This window comes from Hippocampus zosterae, chromosome 10 (assembly GCF_025434085.1).
Source record: "Hippocampus zosterae strain Florida chromosome 10, ASM2543408v3, whole genome shotgun sequence".
Classification (NCBI taxonomy): Eukaryota; Metazoa; Chordata; class Actinopteri; order Syngnathiformes; family Syngnathidae; genus Hippocampus; species Hippocampus zosterae.
The window spans coordinates 13,937,008-13,958,745 of NC_067460.1; the positions used below are offsets into that span (position 1 = coordinate 13,937,008).

The following is a 21,738-nucleotide window of genomic DNA, read 5'->3' on the forward strand; positions in this document are numbered from 1 at the left end:
ACTGTAAGTTTTTTAACGTGTTTGTAACACAAATTGAATATTTTTATGAACAAAGGCCACGTGACCGTTTCGAATGCCTTTCGAACCTTTAAATCACGTGACCAGAATTGTAACCCCTTTGCGTGTATTTCTTTTTATTAGTCGATTCCTGTAACTTTCAATGTAATATATATTTGGGTTTTTTTAGAATCTCGAAACGTTACTGAATTTAACACGTCTAGGTTATTCGATTTTTTTATGTATCCTTTTTGGTGTTAGGTTAAGACAACTTGAAGTACTTAAAGGCACTTCTCTGTTATTGACAGGCGTTTCCTCTTTCACATTAACCGCATCGGCAGCCTGACATTCGAGGACAAAAGAAGGGCGCATTGCGGCTTCTTGCATATGCTTCAGGCACGCCATCAGGCAACTTTTAAAAGCTGCCTACATATCTCCCTCTCGCACACTACAATAACAACTCGGGTAAGTTGGCCATTTAACTTTCACGTACACGCGTTTTTGCTGGTTTTTCGCATTCATTTTTGTGCGTCAGAGGACTTTGAATTGTCATGGAAATAGGATACGATTTGTATGGTTTAAAACTTCAACGCCGCGATAAGTAATACAGGTGCCTCTTATGATTTTCCAGTCTTGTTGAGCAGTTCATTTATTTCAGTCGTCGTTTTCCAAAAGTGTGATAGTATAGATTCATTCAGCACACCAAAAAAGTTGAAATAGCTTAATTTATTTGTGTGCCGAACAATGAATGACTTGTCACTCTGTCTGCCTTATTTTGTAATGTGAGTCATAATTTAAGAACAACGAACAAGTTAGAATGTTGTAAATAAAGACAATAGGGTATTTTACTTAAATAGCACTTCTCACCAAAATTACTTGCAAAATGCTTCGCATGGTGAGTCTAAAATATTTTACAATGTATACAAGAAAAAAAACAATCAAGTTCAACCGGAAGACCTGCCTTGTCAACAATTGTATGTTGAGCTGCTTTTTAAAAATAAAGAGGCAGCTGTTAGGTCAAATAAAAGCTCTGCAAAGCTCCATCACCGTTAGTTTTTAATGTTGGCTGAGGGACTCTCAATAGTGTATAACAGAATACAAGATTATTTTTGTTGTAAAATATAATTCTTCAAAAACAAACGTGTGCAGCGCCTCTGCTCTATCTTGGACCAAAATATCAAAATGTTTATGTAAACTGCCTGCTGTTTTGCCAGTAGCCTGTTGTTGGCACTCTCAGGGTATACTGTATATGGATTCCACAGAACAGGAAGATAAGATTCATTGGCATTTGGTATACAGAAGGTACATAGTTTTATTCCCTCTCATTTCACAGTCCAACATGCTATGTCAAGTTGTTTTCGATGAGAGAAGGGAACACAACTCAAGTCTCCACTGAGTTTGCCAAGTTGCAGAAATTGTATTCTCCTAATCATAGTATGTGTATGACACTTACTTTGACTGCTGTGATTGAAGGTTGAATGAAAACAAACAACTGATGTTTTCTACAATAAATAAAAGGGAGTAAGCAAATCGCAGTGACCTAACAGTACAATAAAATGGCAAAAGTATGGAGAAGCCATACCATTGAGAGCACTGCATACATTTTGGACTCTATCCATCAATTATCCTAACTGCTTCATCTGAATTCCTAAAACGAACACAGAGCCAGTGCATAGATGACAGAATGAGAATGATGTGGTTGAACCTATGGAAAAAGCCAACAAGTCCTAAGTTATACATTTATTTTTAAAATTAGGGTGAACTTGAAGTGTTGTGCGAATATTTATCTCTTTAAGTACCACCGTAACGACTAACATTAAAATGTGGTTGCATAGAATGTTGTATTTGATGTATTCATCAAAAGCAAGACAAAAATGTTATTCCCTATAAAGTAGATTGAATATTATTGTACACCACGTTATGTGTAGTTTGAATCTCAACACATGGCTTAAGTACAGGGAAATGCTGAATTGCACAAATGACAGGGTTTTCCTCGGGATGAGGCCACACATTTTTCCCAAACTGTCCTCGCATGAACTGTCACAGTCTTCATATCTTAAAAATGTCCTTGAAAACTCCCAACTTCTCCAAACGTATGTGTAACTAGACTGTCTGTATGTGTTGCTTTTACGACCCTGCCCTCTTCATTACCCAACTCATCATGAGTCATTTTTGTGGAATATTTTTAATCTTGATGACCTAAGAATGTGCGAAGGCGCATACATTTGTTTCATTTGCAATGAGCTGGTGTTTCCATTGTTATCGTTCCTGTCTCGTTTCCGCTGTGTGAGCATTCCTTCCTGACTGCAGGGTGATTGCGGTATTGCAGTGAATGTGACGGAGCAGCAAGCACATGGATCCTGGAAGTGTTTTCACTCTTTCAGGATGTCTTTCAAACTGATCAAGTGCAGTTCCCGTACCCTGTGTGTGGACAGTTTCAATTTGTTGAGTTCTCTTGTTTTTTCTTCTACGGTTATGATGACTTAATGTCATACCAATCGCAGTATTACGAGAATAAAGTTGTTAAATGGTAAAGGTTACAACAGTATGAGTAAAAATTCAACGTGCATCGAAAAGTGTAATGTCGTTAATTTTTTTCAGAGTTAAGTCAAAATGTTTACAGAAAGACATGATTTTTTTCATGTAGAAAAAGTCCTATTACCTGAATGACAATGTGTAATGACAAAGTCATAATGTTAATAAAATGAAGTCATAAGACGCTGAAAACAGTTGACATTTGGGTAAAATAATCTCAAAGTCACGTGGAAAAAAAAAAGTTGCATTTTTACAAGAACAACAGTTTTTGCTGATAAGAAAAAATTATTGGAAAAAAGTCACAGTGGGATTTTTTTTCTCACCCTCATATTGTGTCATGGGAATGAAGTCATTATATATAATTTTTTGACATAAATTGTCATATAATGAAATGATTTACAATATTAAGTCATGCTTAAAGAGCTGGAAGTCCTTACATTTCATCCATCCATCCATCCATCCATTTTCTGATCCGCTTTATCGTCTAAAGGGTCCCAGGAGCTGCTAGAGCCGATCCCAGCTGTTTTTGGGCAGTAGGCGGGGGACACCCTGAACCGGTTGCCAGCTAATCACAGGGCACACATAGACGAACGACCATTTACACTCACAATCACACCTAGTAACAATTTGGAGTGCCTAATCAACCTGCCATGCATGTTTTTTGGGAATGTGGGAGGAACCATGAGTGCCCTGAGAAAACCCACACAGGCACGGGGAGAACATCTAAACTCCACACAGGGAGGCCAGAGCCTGAACCGAACCCTACACCTCTGCACCGTGAAATCAAAGTGCTAACCACTCGACCACTGGGCTGCCGTCCTTATATTTTCAAGTGTAAAATCTTAAGTTGTGAGAAAAAAAGTCAAAATATTATGAGAAAGATGTAATTTAATGCAAATTTTACAATATTATGGACAGAAATTAAATGCAAAAATAGCTTCTGATCGTGTTGCGAGAATGAAGTAGCTGTATTACAAAACCAGCAGTCATTTGTTTTAATAAAGCTTGATTATGACAACCAGAAAAAAGGCATAATGTATGAGATAAATGATGAAAAACTCTTAAGCACAAGTAATGCTATCATTAGGAAGAAAAGGGCCATCATATTATAATCATATGTTAAGATAAGGACCCGTTTTCCCCATTTAATATAACTCTTTCCTTCACCAAAATATGACTTTATTCTCGTAATATTCCTGTTTTCTTCATGTAATATTACCACTTTGTTCTTGTAACTTTTTCTTCCCCAAAATACAACAATAGTCTTATGTGCTTTCATTTGTTTTCCTCCTCTTAGTGTAGCCATAATATTTTTTTATACTTTAGCACCCTATAGGTATGTCTTAGTTCATTTTCATTTCAATCATGGCTGCACAACTTTCCACTTCCTGCAGTTCGTTTGACTATGGGTGTTATCGGATTGAATAATTGTCATTATATTCTCTCATCAAACTGACAAACAGTTGTTTATCCAGTTCCCTTTGAAAGAGGAATGCATTTGCTCACTAATTACTGCTGCTTTAATGGGCCTGACTGCAGGTGTGCCTGTCATGATTCATACATGTTTTCTTAAGGGTGTCGTCATGTAATCCAATAGTACTGTATTCCAATGGCTTGTGCTTTGTCTTTTTGTAGCTCAAATACAAGTGAGTACATTGGTGCAATCTCCCAGTCTTGGCATGCATCAAAATTAGGCCAATTTTTTCTTATTGGGTGAACCTTACCCTGCATTTGAATATCTCTAAGTGAATTGTAGTGGTTGGTTTTGGAAAATGCAAATTGACTTGTGTCATTGCCGAGAACAGAACCCTATCATGAAGTGAGGACCCCCTGTACAATATTTGTCTTTGCATAAACATAGTTGACCTGGCGGTTGTCACTGTGCTTTTATTTTACTATTGTTGGCAAGAAACGAAGCCCAGCTGTGGTAGTTCTGCAGCTTTTTGTTTCATTGGTTTATACTTTGATTTATGCTCTCGAACAGTAATTTTCAGAGTGCGGTTGGGATAATGATGGTTTGGTGGCACATGGGCTCCATTATGTAAAATAATCAGTTTGTAAATCATTTTAATGTCACTTTTATGTTTTTTTGATATAAAAGTACATTATTCATGTTTAAATACAGTAATATTAAATGTAATTTTAGGAATCAGAGTCTCGTTTTTGATGAACACTCAGGCGTACTTCGCTATTGAAAATTTAAGTTGATAATGATGGTGGTGCTTTTAACTATTTTTAGGTGGGTCTGTGTAAAAACCTTTGAGCACCTCTGACCTATATTATTTTCCATACAAATATTTACCATGATTCTTAATTTGCGGTAGCATATAGGCTAGTAGTTTTGACTGAAATGGCGAGACCCAGTCGTAAAGAGAACTCCCCCAGTAAGTAATTCGTGTGAGTGCCAAAGTGAAGTGTCTTTTGCTGATGCTCGTCATTGCATTGAACAAGAGTCTGTGTGCTCCCACAGATGTGAGCAGTCTCCTCAAGCCAGACGAGTGGACTAAGGACGGAACAATGTAAGCTTTTTTTCCAGTATTGGACTGTATGACTAATGATGCGCTGTGTATGTTTAAAAGTCACGCAGCATTAAAGTTTTTTTGTTTAATCATCAGACTGAACAACCCAAGGGAGTGTCTCTGGAGTTATTCTGTTCAACGGCGAGCGAGATGGGCCAAACTCGCTCGGTTGTTTCGCCTTCACACGGCACCGTCGCCCCCGGCACAACATGTAAAGCAGACGAGGCGGTCCGGCGTCCTGATACACGTAGGCTAAAATGCGAAAGAAAACGTCTCACTCTTCGGATAAACGGGAACCCGATGAAAAGACAAGCGCTGTCGTGTCTGGGGAGGCGTAAGCGAGACTCGAGCCCGACGCGAGCGGAGCCGAGCTACGGAAGCGAAGCGGGGGAGCCAGCTGCCCGTCACGAACGACGAGAGGGAAAGTTACCCAGGGACGAGGCCGTATCGGCGGCCGAGGAGCCGCGATTCGCCGCGGATTCCTTGTTGGAGGCGCCGACGCTCGCCCGAGATGTGAGCGGGGAGACGACGGTTGGTCCAACCGAGAAGCCACTTGGGGGGAGACGGAGCGCTGAAGTGAACGCCGCGGGCTGCGTGGACACGAGTACCACCCGGGAGGACAATGCCTCGGACCCACCGACGAGGGCCATGGAGTGTCAGCCACTGGGGGAAAACAGCCATGATCGTTTAATGGCACCATTGGGAGAGTTGAGCCGGGATGAGTCTAACTCTAAGCGGACTTTAACAAGCTTACAGTCGGGCGATGGTGTTAATCAAGTGGCCGATTCGATTACAATGAACCAAAGTGATTTAATTATCTTCCCCTGCCCCCCCGAAGACACGAACTTTGACTCTGACAAGCCCACCCAGAATCTCCATTTTCGCGGACCCATACCAAAACTCATCATCACTCGGGACCCCAGTCCCACCCGCTCCGAGGAATCGTCAACCCGGTTTTGCCTCCGAACCGAGCTTAGCACCGGGTGGGGCTCGGAGCTGCACCCGGACGACGAGTCTCCGTGCTCGGATAGCGGCTGCGGCGGGTCCCCGGCGCTACTGCGCTCCCCCAGGAAGCTGTCCAACTCTTCTTCAGTCGGCCTGTCGTCCGCCTCGTCCTTCGAGGAGTCCGAGGACGACTACACGGGCAGCGACATCGAGTCCAGCTTGTCCCCGGCTAGGTCCCTCTGCAGCCCGGACGACGTCACACCGGTGAGTGCCTTCTCAGTCTTAGCAATGTTGGTTTTCTTACGTGTTAAAGTGAATTCGTCAAGTTAAAATATTTGTGTTGCCCATGTGTTTTTACATTGAAAAATATGGGGCATCACGGGGCAGTTGTAGTGGTTTGCATATACTGTATCTGACTCACGAATTTGAGGGTAAAGATTTGAATGCCTACTGAGATTTTCCCTCATTGAAGACACAAAATAGTCCATCGGTGTGTGAGTGATATAACATGAATGGTTGTAAGTCTATATTTGCTGGGCGATTGGCTGGCAACGAGATCATCTCACACTCCAAATCAGCTGGGATAGGCAGCAGCTCACCTGTCTTGAGGACAAGTCTTATCAGGGGTGGCTCTAGACCAGGGCTAAGAGGGTGCTATAGCCCTGTCAGAAATCTGTGTAGCCCCAGGTAAGCCCCTCTAGCATTTTATTTGAGATTCTAAATACATTTTGAAATGATTTTCTCTGCCCCCTGATGAAGAAACCCCCTTTTTACCTCCAGAAGAGAAAAAATCCTGGAGCTGTCCATGAGCGTGCTAGAAAATGAATGGATTCGTTAAAAGTTGAAACATGCATAATTGGACTCACATTCCCACACTATACAGTACGTACAATGTCCCAGACATATACTTGTATATTTAATAGCCACTTGCACAGATGCTGCATTAGCTCTAATGTGTATTTAAAAACGTGGAAGGTATAAGTATTGGTTGTGGACGTAAAGATCAGATGTCACGCTCATTAAACAGGGACACGCCAACAATGCCACTTTCAGGACTTCCTCAATTATTAGTCTCTCAAGCGTGTCACTGGCATCAATGAAGGAAGACCTTAGCACATTTTTCAAAGGGGAGGTCATTTACAGTACCATTGTAGTTGATTGCAGGATAGCCTGATTAGTATTATTTGTGTCATCGGCATTCGTGTGACATCAAAGTGTTTTTCTCTGGTCATCAGCACTGATGCAAGCAGCAGTTTTTTTTCAGTAGTTGTGTTTTGTTTTTTAATGCAGTTTTAGTTAATTATGAGTTTCATAGCAGCAAACGTCCCTTGTGGATGAATGAAGAAGTGTTTTTCTGTCTGTCTGTCTGTCTGTCTGTCTGCGTGGCACCACATGATGCAATAATGCGTTTGTTTCTTTATATGTGAGTTAATGGTGAAGTGCACAGCTTACTTTGGGTGATGGGCAGGGTAGACCCTCGCCAAGTTGATGCTCAATCGCGAGTCACAAGCGACCATTTATACCCAATTTCATACCCAGTGTATGGACAATTCAGTCTTCAGTGACGTTAATAAGTATTTTTTGGGATGGAGGGAGTTGATGAGGAAGGTGGGGTTTCAGCAGAAACCCAGAACACAAGCATGGGGGAAGAACATTGCAAATTCTACACAGGAAGACCAGAGCAAAGATTCAAATCCAGAACCTTAAAATTGTGAAGCAGACATACTAACCACTTTTTCCACAGCTGTCCTGTTAAATAAACTACTTTTTCACCCTACTCACAAAAGGGAGGCTTGCTCAGTGAGTCAGCTGCTTCCATCACACTGAACCTTTCACATTCTAACACTGTCTAGAAGAACTTAAAAATAATGGTACAGTATTCACTCTGTTGACGTGTCGCAGTGACAAACTTGCAGTGTGATGACTGTATCATTACCAGTGGCGCAACAATGAGTCAACTAATCAATTATCAAATGAATCATTATTTTTGATCATGAATTAATCATTTTGGTATCTATTTTAATTTGAAATTGTCCAAATCCTTGGAATTTCACCTTGTCAACTAATAAATATTCTCTGATTTCCATCATCCCCCATGAAAGCAGAATCAAAATAAATCATTTGCTTTTCGGAAAGCAATGATCAGCATGGTTTTCGGACCAAATCGATTTTTATGCATTTTCTGCCCTGTCAATTTGTAATAATTGTGTTTTTGAAAGAATTAACATGTTTTTATTATATCAGATTATTAGAAAAAATAATGGAGAGATTAATCGATTCTAAAACTAATCATGAATTGCAGCTTGGTGTGTACATTTTGCTATGAGTTCCATTACTGTTTCTGTGAGTGTCATCACACTTCGCTTCACTCCCTTCACTGGTGCCGTTCTGTGGCGCCATTACAAGGGCTGCAATGACATCAATTTCGGTATTGGTTACAAAACTCTTTATATTTAATGCGCTCATTAAATATAAAGAGACCCATTTTTACTTAACATGACATCATTGAAGTACGTTGAAACTTTAATACACGTTTGACATGATTTTTTTTGGGGGGGGGAGGGTTATATTCACTTTGGCAAATCAGCGCTGTTGCTCTTTACCTCACATTTGTTTTGAAAAGCAACCACGCCCACGAAAGGCTCAGACGCCTTTCCAAAAGAAGTACAGTTCATGTGTATTTTCCTTGAGTCTGGATATTTGGGGGCACTGTTCAGTAGAAATTCTTGGAATGACACTTCACTGGGGGGAAAAAAGGGTCGAAGAGAGGCAGCTTTCTCAAGTGTCCACCTGGTTGAAAGATGATACTTTTCCGCCTTACCCACAATTAACAAATCTTTCATCATCATGCTGTTTTCCATGCATCATAAATCTAATCAACATTACTTCTGAACAGTCCACCCTCGTGTGGAATTTTAGTTTCCTCTTTTGCAGACTGAAAATGAGACGGCTATGAGTCAGACAGTCAACTTGTGAGAGGTTTAAATAGAGCCTCATTCATGGTGGGACACTGGCTCAGCCAAAACCCCTTCTCTTGGTTTGAGTCATTTAAGAACTCTTAATTACATAATTGCAGGATAGCTTGTTATAGGGGTGAAATGACAATAGTTTTTCGTAGTCAAGTATAATGTGATCACAGTCGAGTGAAAGTCGATTCGTCGATGTCATTGATATCTTCTCAGCACTGTACAGCTGCCCCCCCCCCAGCCCCCTGCACCTCAGACCGAAACATATTGTGACGGACTGGCATTAATTAAAAAAAAATAAAAACTACAACTCATTTCTATGTCGTATGTACCGGTAATTCTAATTAGTGGGAGCGCTGTGCATTTTCTCTCCGATGATGTTGTCTCATTTTGTGTTCCATGGCGGCATGTTTTTTTTTGTTGTTCTACTTCTTCCTTTCATAACTTTGCTGCTGTGAATCTGGAATTTCTCCATTGCGAGACTAATAAAGGTTTTCTTAATCTTTTGTAAGTCGGGGCATTGTGGCCAGGCTCCAATATATTCATCATTTCTCAATTTTCACCGTCTCTATATGACCAGTAGTGTTAATGATATTGTTGCGCTATCATTTTTGGTAAATTATTACCACACGTTTGCCGCATAGTACAGCAATAGGCTGTACTGCGCGATAAGTGTTACAACACAAATTTGAAAAATAAAAAATAAAAATGAAGTAGCATTAGTTAGGGCTGAATGATTTATTGTTTTGTGACAGAAATCACAGACGATCCTGGGTGCTCATCTGATGCACTTGTTGTATCTTATGCTTTTTTTGAGCCGCACTAAGTGGCTCTAGCCAATGAGTGGATGCTGTCACTTACTGGCCATTACGAATCCACAGGCAGGAAATGAGCAACCTGAGCCATTGTAACAAACAGGACGACGTGTTCTCGTTAGTTTCTGATAAGAGTCTAGGGTTTAATGTGCACATTGTGTCCTCTTCCTAGTTGAGTGAAAAAAAAAAGCAGTTTTGTGTCCCAGAAAGACAGGGTGGGTGCGTCTGATGGCTGCACACAACCTCAAGAAAGCCTCGGCGTCAAACCGTCAAACCAGTTATAGTCGATACGCTCTGAAGGCTTCAGGAACTTGCTCACACATGCAGAAACGCACACACATTTTTCGTACTCGGGGTTGAGCGTGTTATGTGTCATGGAAAATTGAACTGAAGCTGAAGCCGGTTGCTAGGCAGCATATTTGCCATATATGGTACTTTTTTTTTTCCTCCTTCATGTATCAAGCTGTACCCGAACACTGACAATAGAATGTTACCAGTACATGTAGGTGCTAATGTAATTTATATAAAAGTTAGTCTTATGTAAAAATAATAATCTTCCCGCTGAACAGTTACAAGACAAAGTGGAAGAAAATAGGAGAGGAAAAATGTTGCAAGCTCAGATAAGATTATGAACACTGAAACTTCAAATGTAGTATACATTTGTGATGTTTCCCTTTTTCCGCACACTTGACAGGCAGACTTAGTTTCCATGATTATGCAAACTTGGCATTCTCACTGACTGTGTGGAAATCCATGTAATGAGTTAAATTTTTTTTTTTTAAAAAGCAAATAAAGACCCAGAGGCAACGCAGCTCTTGTGTCAGTGACAGGAAGCACCCTTGTCTGTCGTGGTAAACATTTCTGTGACATTTTCCATTTGTGGCTGAAACACTAAATTGGGTAATATTTATGATGAAATGTTCCCAACGTTGTTTGATAAAGTCCTCCTAAAAGTCAAATTTAGTACGCGACTGAGTGAACGTCTCTCAAACGCAGGCGACTGGAAATAGCGGGACTTGAATACCAGTCAGGAAGGCAAGCAGTTATTTTCTAGAAAATTTAATTTCTATATTCCAAACATGCTATTTAAATGCATTGTAGTAACATACAATGATTTTTTTTTCCTCATAGGAAATATCGGGAATGGAAATGTGTTTTATGGTCAAATTGTTGGCATTTCAAAGCTACTCTCAGGCAATGCCATAAGGCCATTTTAACATTGATAATCATAAAATTTTAACAATAATGTCAAACATTTTTTGTCATTTATAGTTTATAGGTACAGAGAAAAATGCAGAAGGAGATTTGCGGCAGGAAAAGGACGGCCTGAGGACCTCACGTGGCCCGCTTTATTCTTTAATCTGGGCCATTGAGCATTCATGTGATCAACAGTCCCTTTGTTTGTTGCGCAAATGTTTTTTTTTTTAATTCCATTAAATTTGTTCATTAAAAAAAGAGAAAAAAAACGATTAAATTAACCAGTTTGTTAACTATATTGATAGCTGGTCTGCAAAGGTGTCTGTCTTGTTCATTCCCCAGACTTCGACTACAGCATCAGCAAATAATTGTAAATAATAAAATGGCTGTTCTCAGTTTGCAGTAAAAAAAAAAAAGTCAGAAAGTTAAAAAAATTGCATTCAATTAAAAAATACTATAACAAATCCATAAAAATAAAATAGATTTGTTCAAGTTGGGGTAATGTATTATAGAAATAAACTTTTACCAATTTGTAGGCATTTTTAAGTCACAAAGGAAGTTATTTATTGTAAATGCTCAAATAAAAATGTCAGAAACGTACAGTACATCTGCATTTCACACTGTTTTATTAACTAATTAGTTTATGGATGATAATGAAACGAGCCCCCCCGCCTCCCCAAAAAAAGAAATCCTTGTATTCTAGGAATGACTCAGGCCGATCGATTTAAAAAATCAGACATGGTTCCTTTAACATTCTCGTGTCATTGGTGCAAAACTCCCATAAACACATTTGAAGAGTTGTAAAGAGCTCGGACAATGTGGAGCAATGGGGTGTGGTTTTGATATAAACACCGACGAGTGGTCTGACTGGTTCTGCATACAAGCGAGCGCTTGCCTTGCACACATCTTTCTATTCATCCAAGCATTACATTGACTTGCGTTCAATTCTTGTGACCTCTGCTCACCTTTGCGCAAGTTTATGTGCGTTACACACTTTACACTGATGCGCATGCCTCCTGTAGGTTTACACACCACTGTGGAATTTGCCACAGTGGCAAAGAATGAAAGTCTGCTCTTCCCACCCCCACTTCATTGTGTTACTGCTATTGGCCCGGCATGGGGGCTCAGCATGTGGGGGGGGGATTATGGGATGAGGAAGAACAAAGAAGATGGGAGCGGTGGGAAAGAGAAGGGGAAAGGACGACTCATAGATGGAACCAAAGCGGGCTCGGTGAAAGTCAAAGTAAAGGGACGTGATAGGATGTTGAAACGGCGCCAGCGGTGTTTGGAATTCACCCGCAAAGAACCCGAGGAGCCTCCATGTGAAGATTTGACAGGAGGATTATGAAGCAAGCGACACAAGCCTGCTCATGTTGGCTGGGACAACAACAGAAGGCACTGTAGCTAGGGAAGAAAGAAAAAGAGATTTGGGGAGGATTCCGGGACGAGTGCATTGCTGGGGCCCACCGGTGGAGACCCCTCAGTGACGGTGAAGGAAAGAGTTTGTTGGCCGCCCTTTGGTTTTGTGTCTAGGGGGGGAAGGGGGGGGGGGCACATGTACATTCGTGTCGGCCTTCTGTCCATGTAATCTACTTGACATCTTGAAAGAAAATGTACTTTACTGACAGAAAGCTGCAAGTTGTTTGGCTCCATCTGAAAGTGTATTTGATTCGTATGGGGCGGCATGATGGCACGTCCGCCTCATGGTCAAAAAGGTTCTGGGTTTGAATCCTAGCTTTGGTCTTTCCTTGTGTGGACTTTGCATGTTCTCCCTGTGCTTGCAATCGCTTCTCCCACATTCCAAAAGCGTGCACGTTAGATTGTATGTTCTCAAAGGCGAATGGATGTTTTCTCCTCATATGCCCTGTCATTGACTGGCAACTAGGCCTGTGTGTACCCTGCCTCTCACCCAAATGCCGCTGGAATAGACTGCTACTCTGTGGTGCCCCTGAACAGAATAATGAATTGGAGATTAACGCACAGATTTATCAGTATAAATGCATTAAGTGGCTATAATGTCTGCGTTATAGAACAAAACGGTGAGCAACTATCAATTAGAAATGCCACGTGATGTTTTTCCCCCACCCAATTTCAAATGGAGGGCCTCTCTGTGGTTTAACAGTTTCAGTGTGTTTGTGTGTGTTCAAAACATTAAGAGTCACAATGACCCACCATACTTTTTTTGTGGCCATTGTCATGTGTGAGCACACTTGTAATTGGTTCTCACAAGGACATTTCGCTTTCTTTTGAAAGACAACTTCATTGACTTATGCTGTAGAAAGACGACAAACGCTGCATTTTCCACCACTTGAGCCAAAATGGCAGAATAGAACAAAACCGAATGAGGATAAAAGGAGTGGTGATGCTTTTGTGACCGTGCGCAGTGAAATGGGATCCCCTTGGCTTTTAAAACCGGCCGGGTATGGCCTCATTAATACGATTGACGTGTATAATTGGTTGGTTAGATTGTGTGTAAAAGTTGATTTCATCACACCTTGTGTGCACTTCTTGCCTGCGGTGGCTGTTGGGTCACGCTCAAGTCAAATGGTCTCTAAAGAAGTTGTGCTGGATTGCATGAATTACAGTACAAGGATAGGGACAGACTGAAGGGGATTCACGTCGCAGGCCGAAGCTGTGGTCACAAGTTTGTGTCAAAAGTTCAAGAGGAAATCAGCCTTTTAAGCAAAAAAAAAAAAAATGTTCTCCAAGGGGTATGACGCGTGTGCGTTGCATCAGCGTTCTCGGCTGTGACGTGCTTTGTCGAGGTTGTCATTTGAAGGCGAAATTTACAGGTGACTGCGAGTTATTGGCTCTTTGCGCTCAAAACATTCCCAACACTGAGCAGCTGTCTGAAAAGACACGAACAATAACACTGGTTACATGGATCATTTACTGACTACTAACATGATCTGATATTGCTCTGGTAACGTGGCTTCCCGTACAGTAAACGTACTTTATGTACGGTGGGTATAAAAAGTCTACACACCCCCTTGTTCAAATGCCAGATTTTTCTGGTGTTCAAATAAAAATGAAACGGACAGCAATTATTTTAAAGGTTTTCCCACCATTAGTGTGTCCAATAACCTCTATGGCTCAGAAAAAAATGGTTTGGTTTCATCAGGCTAGAACACGTTTCCCTCGTTTGTGGTAGATTTCAGGTTTGTTTTTGCAATCATTTGAAGCCGCATTTTGCGTTTTCGGCAAAGTCGCCCTCGGGTTAAGGGTTTAACATGAGTTTGAATGTGGTTAGTTACTGGTAATTCTGAGCCACATCCCTAGCTTGAAGAGGATGTGCATACGTGTGCTGCCACCTTCATCTCAGCTGTTTTTCCCCCAACATTTTTAGCATGAATTTGATCATGGTTAGTTTTTCTGATTAACTTAAATTGTGACTAAGGCAACATTTGTCAGTACTAAACATGCAGCAAGTATTTTGAATAAGGCAACCCCCTTTTTTAATGTACAACTTTGGTGTTCAACCAAACCAAAACTGAATAGTTGTGCTTTTTTTGCTATCATTATAATACAGCTTTTTACAGTAATAACAGTCACAATGTTATTTAAACGATGCACACACAGAATAAATGTTTTATGATGGCAACCGTTTTGGAATTTGCAGTGAACAAATTCCCATTATTTCTCAGATGGAACATAGTTTTCACTCTTTCACTTTGTTCCACATTGGAGATTTTATTGTATTTGTAACATCCTTCTGTTCGGTGTAACTTTACTCAATTCACATGACAGAATGATTACAACTTTGGAGTGACAAAGGAGCTTGAAGTCAAAGCCAGCTTCTTTTTCAAGTCAACAAAGGGCCGCTGCGGATATTGCTGCGCAGCGACTGTTTTATTGTGACAGAATTTCCACGCCGCAGCTGTGGAAAGAATGCATGCGAGGAGCGCAGAGATATTGCCGGCATGTAAACACGGCGGTGATAGGAGGACTTGCCGTAGCTTTCACGGCTATAAATTGAAAGATTATTTTCATGTGTCACATTCTCTCGTTCCCGTTTTCGGTGAATTGTCCAACTCCAACTTCCAAATCACGTAGGTTGGTGGTTAAAAAAAAAGAAGCTCTGACTGCAGAAGTCAAAATAAATAACACAGATGACGTGCGCGCTTTGCCCATTTGATTTGTCACACACACGCGCGCGCGCTAATCTGTTGCTTGCGTCAAAGCCCCAACTGAACGCTGTCCTTGCTCTTCAGATAAAACACACCAGTTTCAGACAGTACGGCTCTGTTTTACAACCTCACACTTTAGTCAATGTTTTATGAATGGGCTTTGTCGGTGCGGCTCGCCCGGCCTGAAAGGGGAGGATCTGACCAATGTCTACTAAGGTGCGTGCGTTGAAGTGCATTTTAGCCACTCGGTGCTAAAGTTGACAGAGCGACTGGCGAGCGTTCCATATTAGATATCGACAATGACGGTCTTTTGTTTCTCTTCCAGAATAAGTCGTGGCATAAGTTGAAGACCATGGTGCACTGGTCCCCCTTCGTCGTGTCCTTCAAGAAGCGCTACCCGTGGGTGCAGCTCGCCGGCCACGCAGGTTTGTTTATGAAGCGCAAGCCACGCGTGGATCCGTCGTACAAACATAAAGGCGTTTTAATCTTCCATCTGCTCATACTCGTTTAGGTAACTTCCAGGCCGGCGAGAACGGTCGCCTATTAAAGCGATACTGCGAGTGCGAGCAGCAATGTCTCCAGAAGCTGATGAAGGACACTCTTCGGCCGTACGTGCCCGGTTATTATGGGGTGGTGCAAAGAGACGCGCAAGACTACAATCTGATGGACGACCTGCTGGCTGATTTTGATTCGCCGTCCATCATGGATTGTAAAATGGGCAGCAGGTAAGACAATGCTTCAATGTGCCCACTGCATGGGTGACGGTTACTGTATCTGTAATCCACCTTGATAAATACAAAGGCAAAGCTGAACGTAAGCGTTCTTGCTATCGGGTGGGTACAAACGACATTTTTGCCGTTACAGTGGTTCGCAACTTTTTGTAAAAAACTTTGTTGTTGTTGTTGGTTTTTTTTGCCTTCTCATCCCCTAAAACTGATGCGTTAGAAATCCACAATCCTTCAACTTTCCCCAAAACTGCAGCTTTAAGTAGAATTTCGCGGATATCAAACATTCCGGGGAAAAAAAATCTATACAGTAGTTGGAGAACACGGCAGCTTAAAAAAACAATGTGGTTGGCTTGAGAATTAACACGCGTTCCAATTAGAAATCCATCTAGTAGCACAGTCCACATTCTAAATCGCAATATAGTGGGGGATAAGATAGCAACTCATTAGCATTTTAACAATCGAGTAATGTTGATTATTTTGTCATTTAATGGATGACGGAAGAATCGGATTAAAATAAAAAACATTCAGAAAATCTGAAACCTATCCCTTTATTGAAAAACGGGACATTCATCATATTTCAAATGAACAGTGCCGAAAATGCCCAAACATGTATTAATTATGATTTAGTTACTGCTTTGGTCCGTAACGAGTCAGAAAATAGGCGTAAGTATTGCTTATTGTTCTCCAAATTAAATGTTTGTAAATGCCGTATTTTGATTCATCACATTGATAGGCCTGATCCATCTGCTTTCATTGGAGTCAACAGAAATATTTCCTTGTCGGGAGGCTCAAATCATTTGGACAAACAGTTCAGCAAATTAAATCCATCATTCATGTGAAAAATGTCGACTTTCTACTATGCTCAAGGACCTATTTGGAGGAGGAGCTGATGAAAGCGAGAGAGCACCCGCGCTTGCGCAAGGACATGTACGATAAGATGGTCGCCGTGGACCCCTGTGCCCCCACCGAACAGGAGAGGGCCCAGCAGGGCGTGCTCAAGCCCAGATACATGCAGTGGAGGGAGACGCTCAGCTCCACCTCCACGCTTGGCTTCCGCATCGAGGGCATCAAGGTCAGTAATTCAACTGAGCGGCAGATTCTTCATTTAAATGCTTTCCGCAATTCTTCACAGAGTGGAAAAGATGAATTTTCCCATTTTGGAATCAGGCTTTTAACGTACTAAAATGTGGGGAAAGAGAAGCTCTGTGAATATCTTATGAATGCGTAGTACATACTGAATTGAATGAGAGACCTCATTTGTGGTTCTTTTCTTCTGCAGAAAGCTGATGGTACCTGCAACACCAATTTTAAGACCACCAAACTCAAGGAGCAAGTGATGCGGGCCCTGGAGGACTTTGTTGACGGAAACACTGAGACCCTGGTGGGTTTCCTGTCACCGTTGATTTGAAAAAGAGTTTTTTTTCCGGCAATCAAAAGCAGTTCCCGGGTGTCTAAAATGCTCCAAAGTATTAGGAATTACTTTACACCTCCGCTATGTTTTGCCTTCATAAAATTTTTTGAGAGGTGGCCCTCTCCTATGCAAGTGAGTCACCTGTTACCCCACCCCGTGTGTTGCTGGGCCAATGGTGAGACCGGTTTTCATTACCATGAACACCGGGGAGGAACCTGAGCTTTGTGACTACAGAGTCTTCACGGGGTTCCTCTTGTCATCTTGCCAGCAAGTGTATATGTATTAGTGGGCTGGACTTGACCAACGAGAATATGCCTAATAGTGTGGCCTTGACCTCGCCGGTGAGTGTGCGTGTGTTCCAGCTAATGTTTGGCTGTCACTTCTTGGCTTTCAAACACGAATTGAGCCCGAGCATTGCAACTACAGAGGATTTGCGCGCTGCCTCTCGCCATCTCGCCAGCATGTGTATGCGTAACAGTGGACTTGATCTCGCCGGCAAGTGTGCATGTTTGGCCAATTCCTCTTCACTATAAAGTATGTTTTAATATTCTGAACCATGCTACAATTGTAAGACGAAGCTAACTAGTGGAAAATAAAATTAAAGTGAAGTAGAACTACTTACACTGGGGAGTAGAAGAGTGTTTACTGTGCAATACTGTTATCTGTTGGCTTTTTATCGGTAATGTGTGTCTGACATAAAAACGGTATATTGTTTAGGCCAGACCACGCCCCTTTATGGTGGCTGAGGAAAATGTAAAAAAAATTGCACAAGTAAAACATGTACTATTTGTGTTTTGAAGTTTAGGTTTGTCGACCAATAGAGATGTTCTCTTGTGCACATGATGTATTTTCATGGGCTATTTATCGATGCACTTTTAAACTTCCTTTACCTGCCTTTTCCTTGAATCCGGCTTTTGTAGATTTGTAAACTTCTAAATGAGTTTGGATTTTTAAAAATAATTTTACAAATTATTTTTAAAAATATAATTGTAATTATAATATAATTGTGCTTTGAATTTTTGGAGGCCATTTTCTCCCTCAAAGCCATTAAGAAAAAATTTTTTTTGAATCTTTTTTTTTCATATTCACATTTTGTCCCGCATTTTTTGTCATTATTTATCTCAGCCACCACACCCTTATGTCTCACAAAGTTTCACTTCCTTTTTTTTTTCTTTATTCTTACACTTTTCCTCTTCACCATTCCTGGTACCCTTCTTGTGGCACCAGAGGAAAAGACAAAGAAAAAGCAAATGAGATTCTTTGCTCCTGTCACACAAAATGACAAATTGAACCCCCATGTTTAGTTTTTTTGGGGGGGGGCATGTTTTTCCTAGAAGTTTCTAAACAGTAACACTTTTGGAGCATTGGACTTTGGCGGATCCACTGTGTACTGTATAAACAAACAGCTGTCAGTCAAACATTTTAAAGCTTTTGTTGTTTTCCATTCTATTGATTCAGAACTTGTACCTGCAACGCTTGGAGGAGCTGCGGACCGTGCTGGAGCAGTCACATTTCTTCAAGACGCATGAGGTATTCATTGACATAACATAACATTGACACAATCTGAAACAAACCTGTCGGCTTAAGTTTTGTGATTTGGTAATATTTCACCCTGATTTGCTTGCATCCGATTTGTATCGACCTCATTGGAGGGAAATAATGAAGGACAAATAACTTTTCTTATTAATATATAGGTACACATTTAATTTGTTTATGCTCAGAATGTTTTGTCATGTTTTTTGTAAGAGAAATGGCACCTTGTGATATTGTCTTCAAAAAAATAACGGCGCGATAACATAATTAAAGACAATTAAGAATTTAACAGTTTGTGTATTAGGATTTTATGCTTCAATGCACATTGATGTGCTACTTCTGGTGTGCGCACCTTGGCCAAGGGCAATTCGTCTATTTGGACATAATACACGAAGAAGAGTTTCACAACTAAATTACTCAGCAAGGTGGAGTAATATTATTTTTTTTGGCAAGGATAAATATTATATGCCTGTAAATATTGTGACATTATGTCTCAATGTGTTGCTTCACTGTTCAGATGTCCGTTTCCTAATAAGTACGTTGGCATCGATGCTACTTTTGTTGGCTATGTTTTCCATTGTGTGTTAGCGTTAAGCTAATGGAGCTGTGTAAGCTATATGGTTTGTTGAATACATGGTGCAATTCTGTTTGTTTTACGTTTAAACTTCAACCAAGAATGGCAGTAAACAGTTATTGTTAGCCAGATGAGCATTTTTTCTTGCTCTACTTAGAATATTAGCAAATCTGTGGGAGCATGTTTTTATACCATAAAAGTCAGGCCATTGCTGAGCTAGCTTGTATTAAAAAATATATAATAAAATGATATGATGTGATTTTCTCTTTTGTTTTCAATGGAAGTATCCTGTCAGTTAATGAAAGATGTGCCTTCTTCCAAAAGTCTATTCTTCCTCGAGTATCTGTACTTCTACTTCGGTCAAGTGAGTGAGTATGTTTTCCGCCTGTGATCTTGCAGGTGGTGGGCAGCTCTCTACTATTTGTACACGATGCTTCGGGGAAGGCCCGTGTGTGGATGATTGATTTTGGCAAGACGGTACCTCTGCCCGCCCACAGGACCTTGGACCACCGGACCCCCTGGGTAGAGGGCAATCAGGAGGACGGCTATATGTGGGGGCTGGACAACCTCATAGATATCTTTGGCTCCATGCTGCCGCAGGTGTCCTGAGCTGGAGACCCTTAAGACTTCTCCATGATAAAACTGAAAGAAGTGCTGATTGCGGACTGAGGCCACTTAAGCAAGATAGGACTTTAATGGCGAAGTGGATTCCAGCCTTGTTCATGTTGTCGGCGCCTTTGGAGAGAACATCACAGCCTCCAAAGGGGTTATTTTGCCTCCTTTCACGGTTTGCAAATAAAGACACAGCAACACTAAAACACTGATTATTGAACCATGTCAATGACAAGTGTAAATGCAAATTTAATTTTCGTGCCTAAACCTCTTTGTTCATTTTTTTCTATGGGTAACTTTTTAAAAGAAAGATCAATCATGCTAATTTTCTTCTACCTTGAACCCTCTTAACAGAACAATGATGAACGTGCCCTTCTCCCCCGCTCCCCTTGATCCTAAATACAAGCAGCAACTATGTTCGTTTGGAACTTTCTGCACTATGCATCCTAACGAAAGCCTTCGATCAAAACGAGACGTGCCTCTTTTTAAGCTGGGAAGCAGCACTGCAGTTGGGTTTACAGACGCACACTCTAAAGAATTGAGCGGTTTTATACTTTTTCAGGGACATTGGAGCCATGCAAAAGTGTGTCAAGGAACATTTTGAACTGGAATGAGCTGATTCAAGTGATCACTTTTCTCATGTATTACCATATTGTATCCTGATCTTCAAACTGGACTCTGTATGTGGAAAATAGAAATGATTGACGTGCCAGAGTAAATGACAGTGTGTGCGTGTGTGAGAGAGAATGCACAGGAAATTAGTCATCTCTGAAAAGTCAACATTGACTTGTTTACAAAGTATTATATTACTACTTTCATGCATGTACACCAGCTAACAAGTTTTTTTCTCCTTCTCTTAACCGGGTGATTTCTTGTGTGAACAAACTGAAGATAGTGATGTTTATATTCTACAAGCACAAGTGTATTTTTATGTGTAGAAACTGCAACAGGTTACATTTGATATGGACTGTTCTTTGCAATGAAGGTAACGGATTGCAATAAACTGGAAATAAGGCTGTAGAGAGTGGCTTTTTCTTATTCATGACAGCTTTCCCCCCCCAAAATTGGGAGAATTGTGCAGCGTCATTCATGCCAGAGCCCAACTCCATCAATGGAACCGGTTTTAGCCATGCCCCAAAAATTCTAAAACGTTGGCGCCTGAAATTAAGGATCCATCCATCCATCATCTACCGCTTATCCGGGGCCGGGTCGCGGGGGCAACAGCTTTAGCAGGGAAGCCCAGACTTCCCTCTCCCTAGCTACTTCTTCCAGCTCTCCCCGGGGGATCCCGAGTCGTTCCCAGGCAAGCTGGGTGACATAGTCTCTCCAGCGTGTCCTGGGTCTTCCTCGGGGTCTCCTCCCGGTGGGACATGACCGGAACACCTCACCGGGGAGGCGCTCAGGAGGCATCTGAAACAGATGCCCAAGCCACCTCATCTGGCTCCTCTCGATGTGGAGGAGAAGCGGCTCGACTCTGAGCCCCTCCCGGATGACTGAGCTTCTCACCTTATCTCTAAGGGAGAGCCCGGACACCCTGCGGAGAAAACTCATTTCGGCCGCTTGTATCCGGGATCTCGTTCTTTCGGTCATGACCCATAGCTCGTGACCATAGGTGAGGGTTGGGACGTAGATCGACCGGTAAATTGAGAGCTTCGCCCTTTGGCTCAGCTCCTTCTTCACCACGACAGACCGATACAACGTCCGCATCACAGCAGACGCTGCACCGATCCGCCTGTCGATCTCCCGCTCCCTCCTACCCCCACTCGTGAACAAGACCCC

At 41.5% G+C, this 21,738-nt stretch overlaps 1 protein-coding gene across 1 annotated transcript; it reads left to right on the forward strand.

The window, feature by feature from the left end:
* Positions 1-148: 148 nt before the first annotated feature.
* itpkcb (inositol-trisphosphate 3-kinase Cb) lies at positions 149-20,979 on the forward strand. The gene is made up of 9 exons (XM_052079204.1): positions 149-462; positions 5,003-5,051; positions 5,148-6,260; positions 15,427-15,526; positions 15,613-15,826; positions 16,697-16,901; positions 17,109-17,210; positions 18,699-18,770; positions 19,747-20,979. Exons 3-9 carry the CDS (start codon positions 5,202-5,204, stop codon positions 19,954-19,956), a joined length of 1,962 nt encoding a protein of 653 aa, XP_051935164.1. The 5' UTR covers positions 149-462; positions 5,003-5,051; positions 5,148-5,201; the 3' UTR covers positions 19,957-20,979.
* The last annotated feature ends 759 nt before the right edge of the window (positions 20,980-21,738 follow it).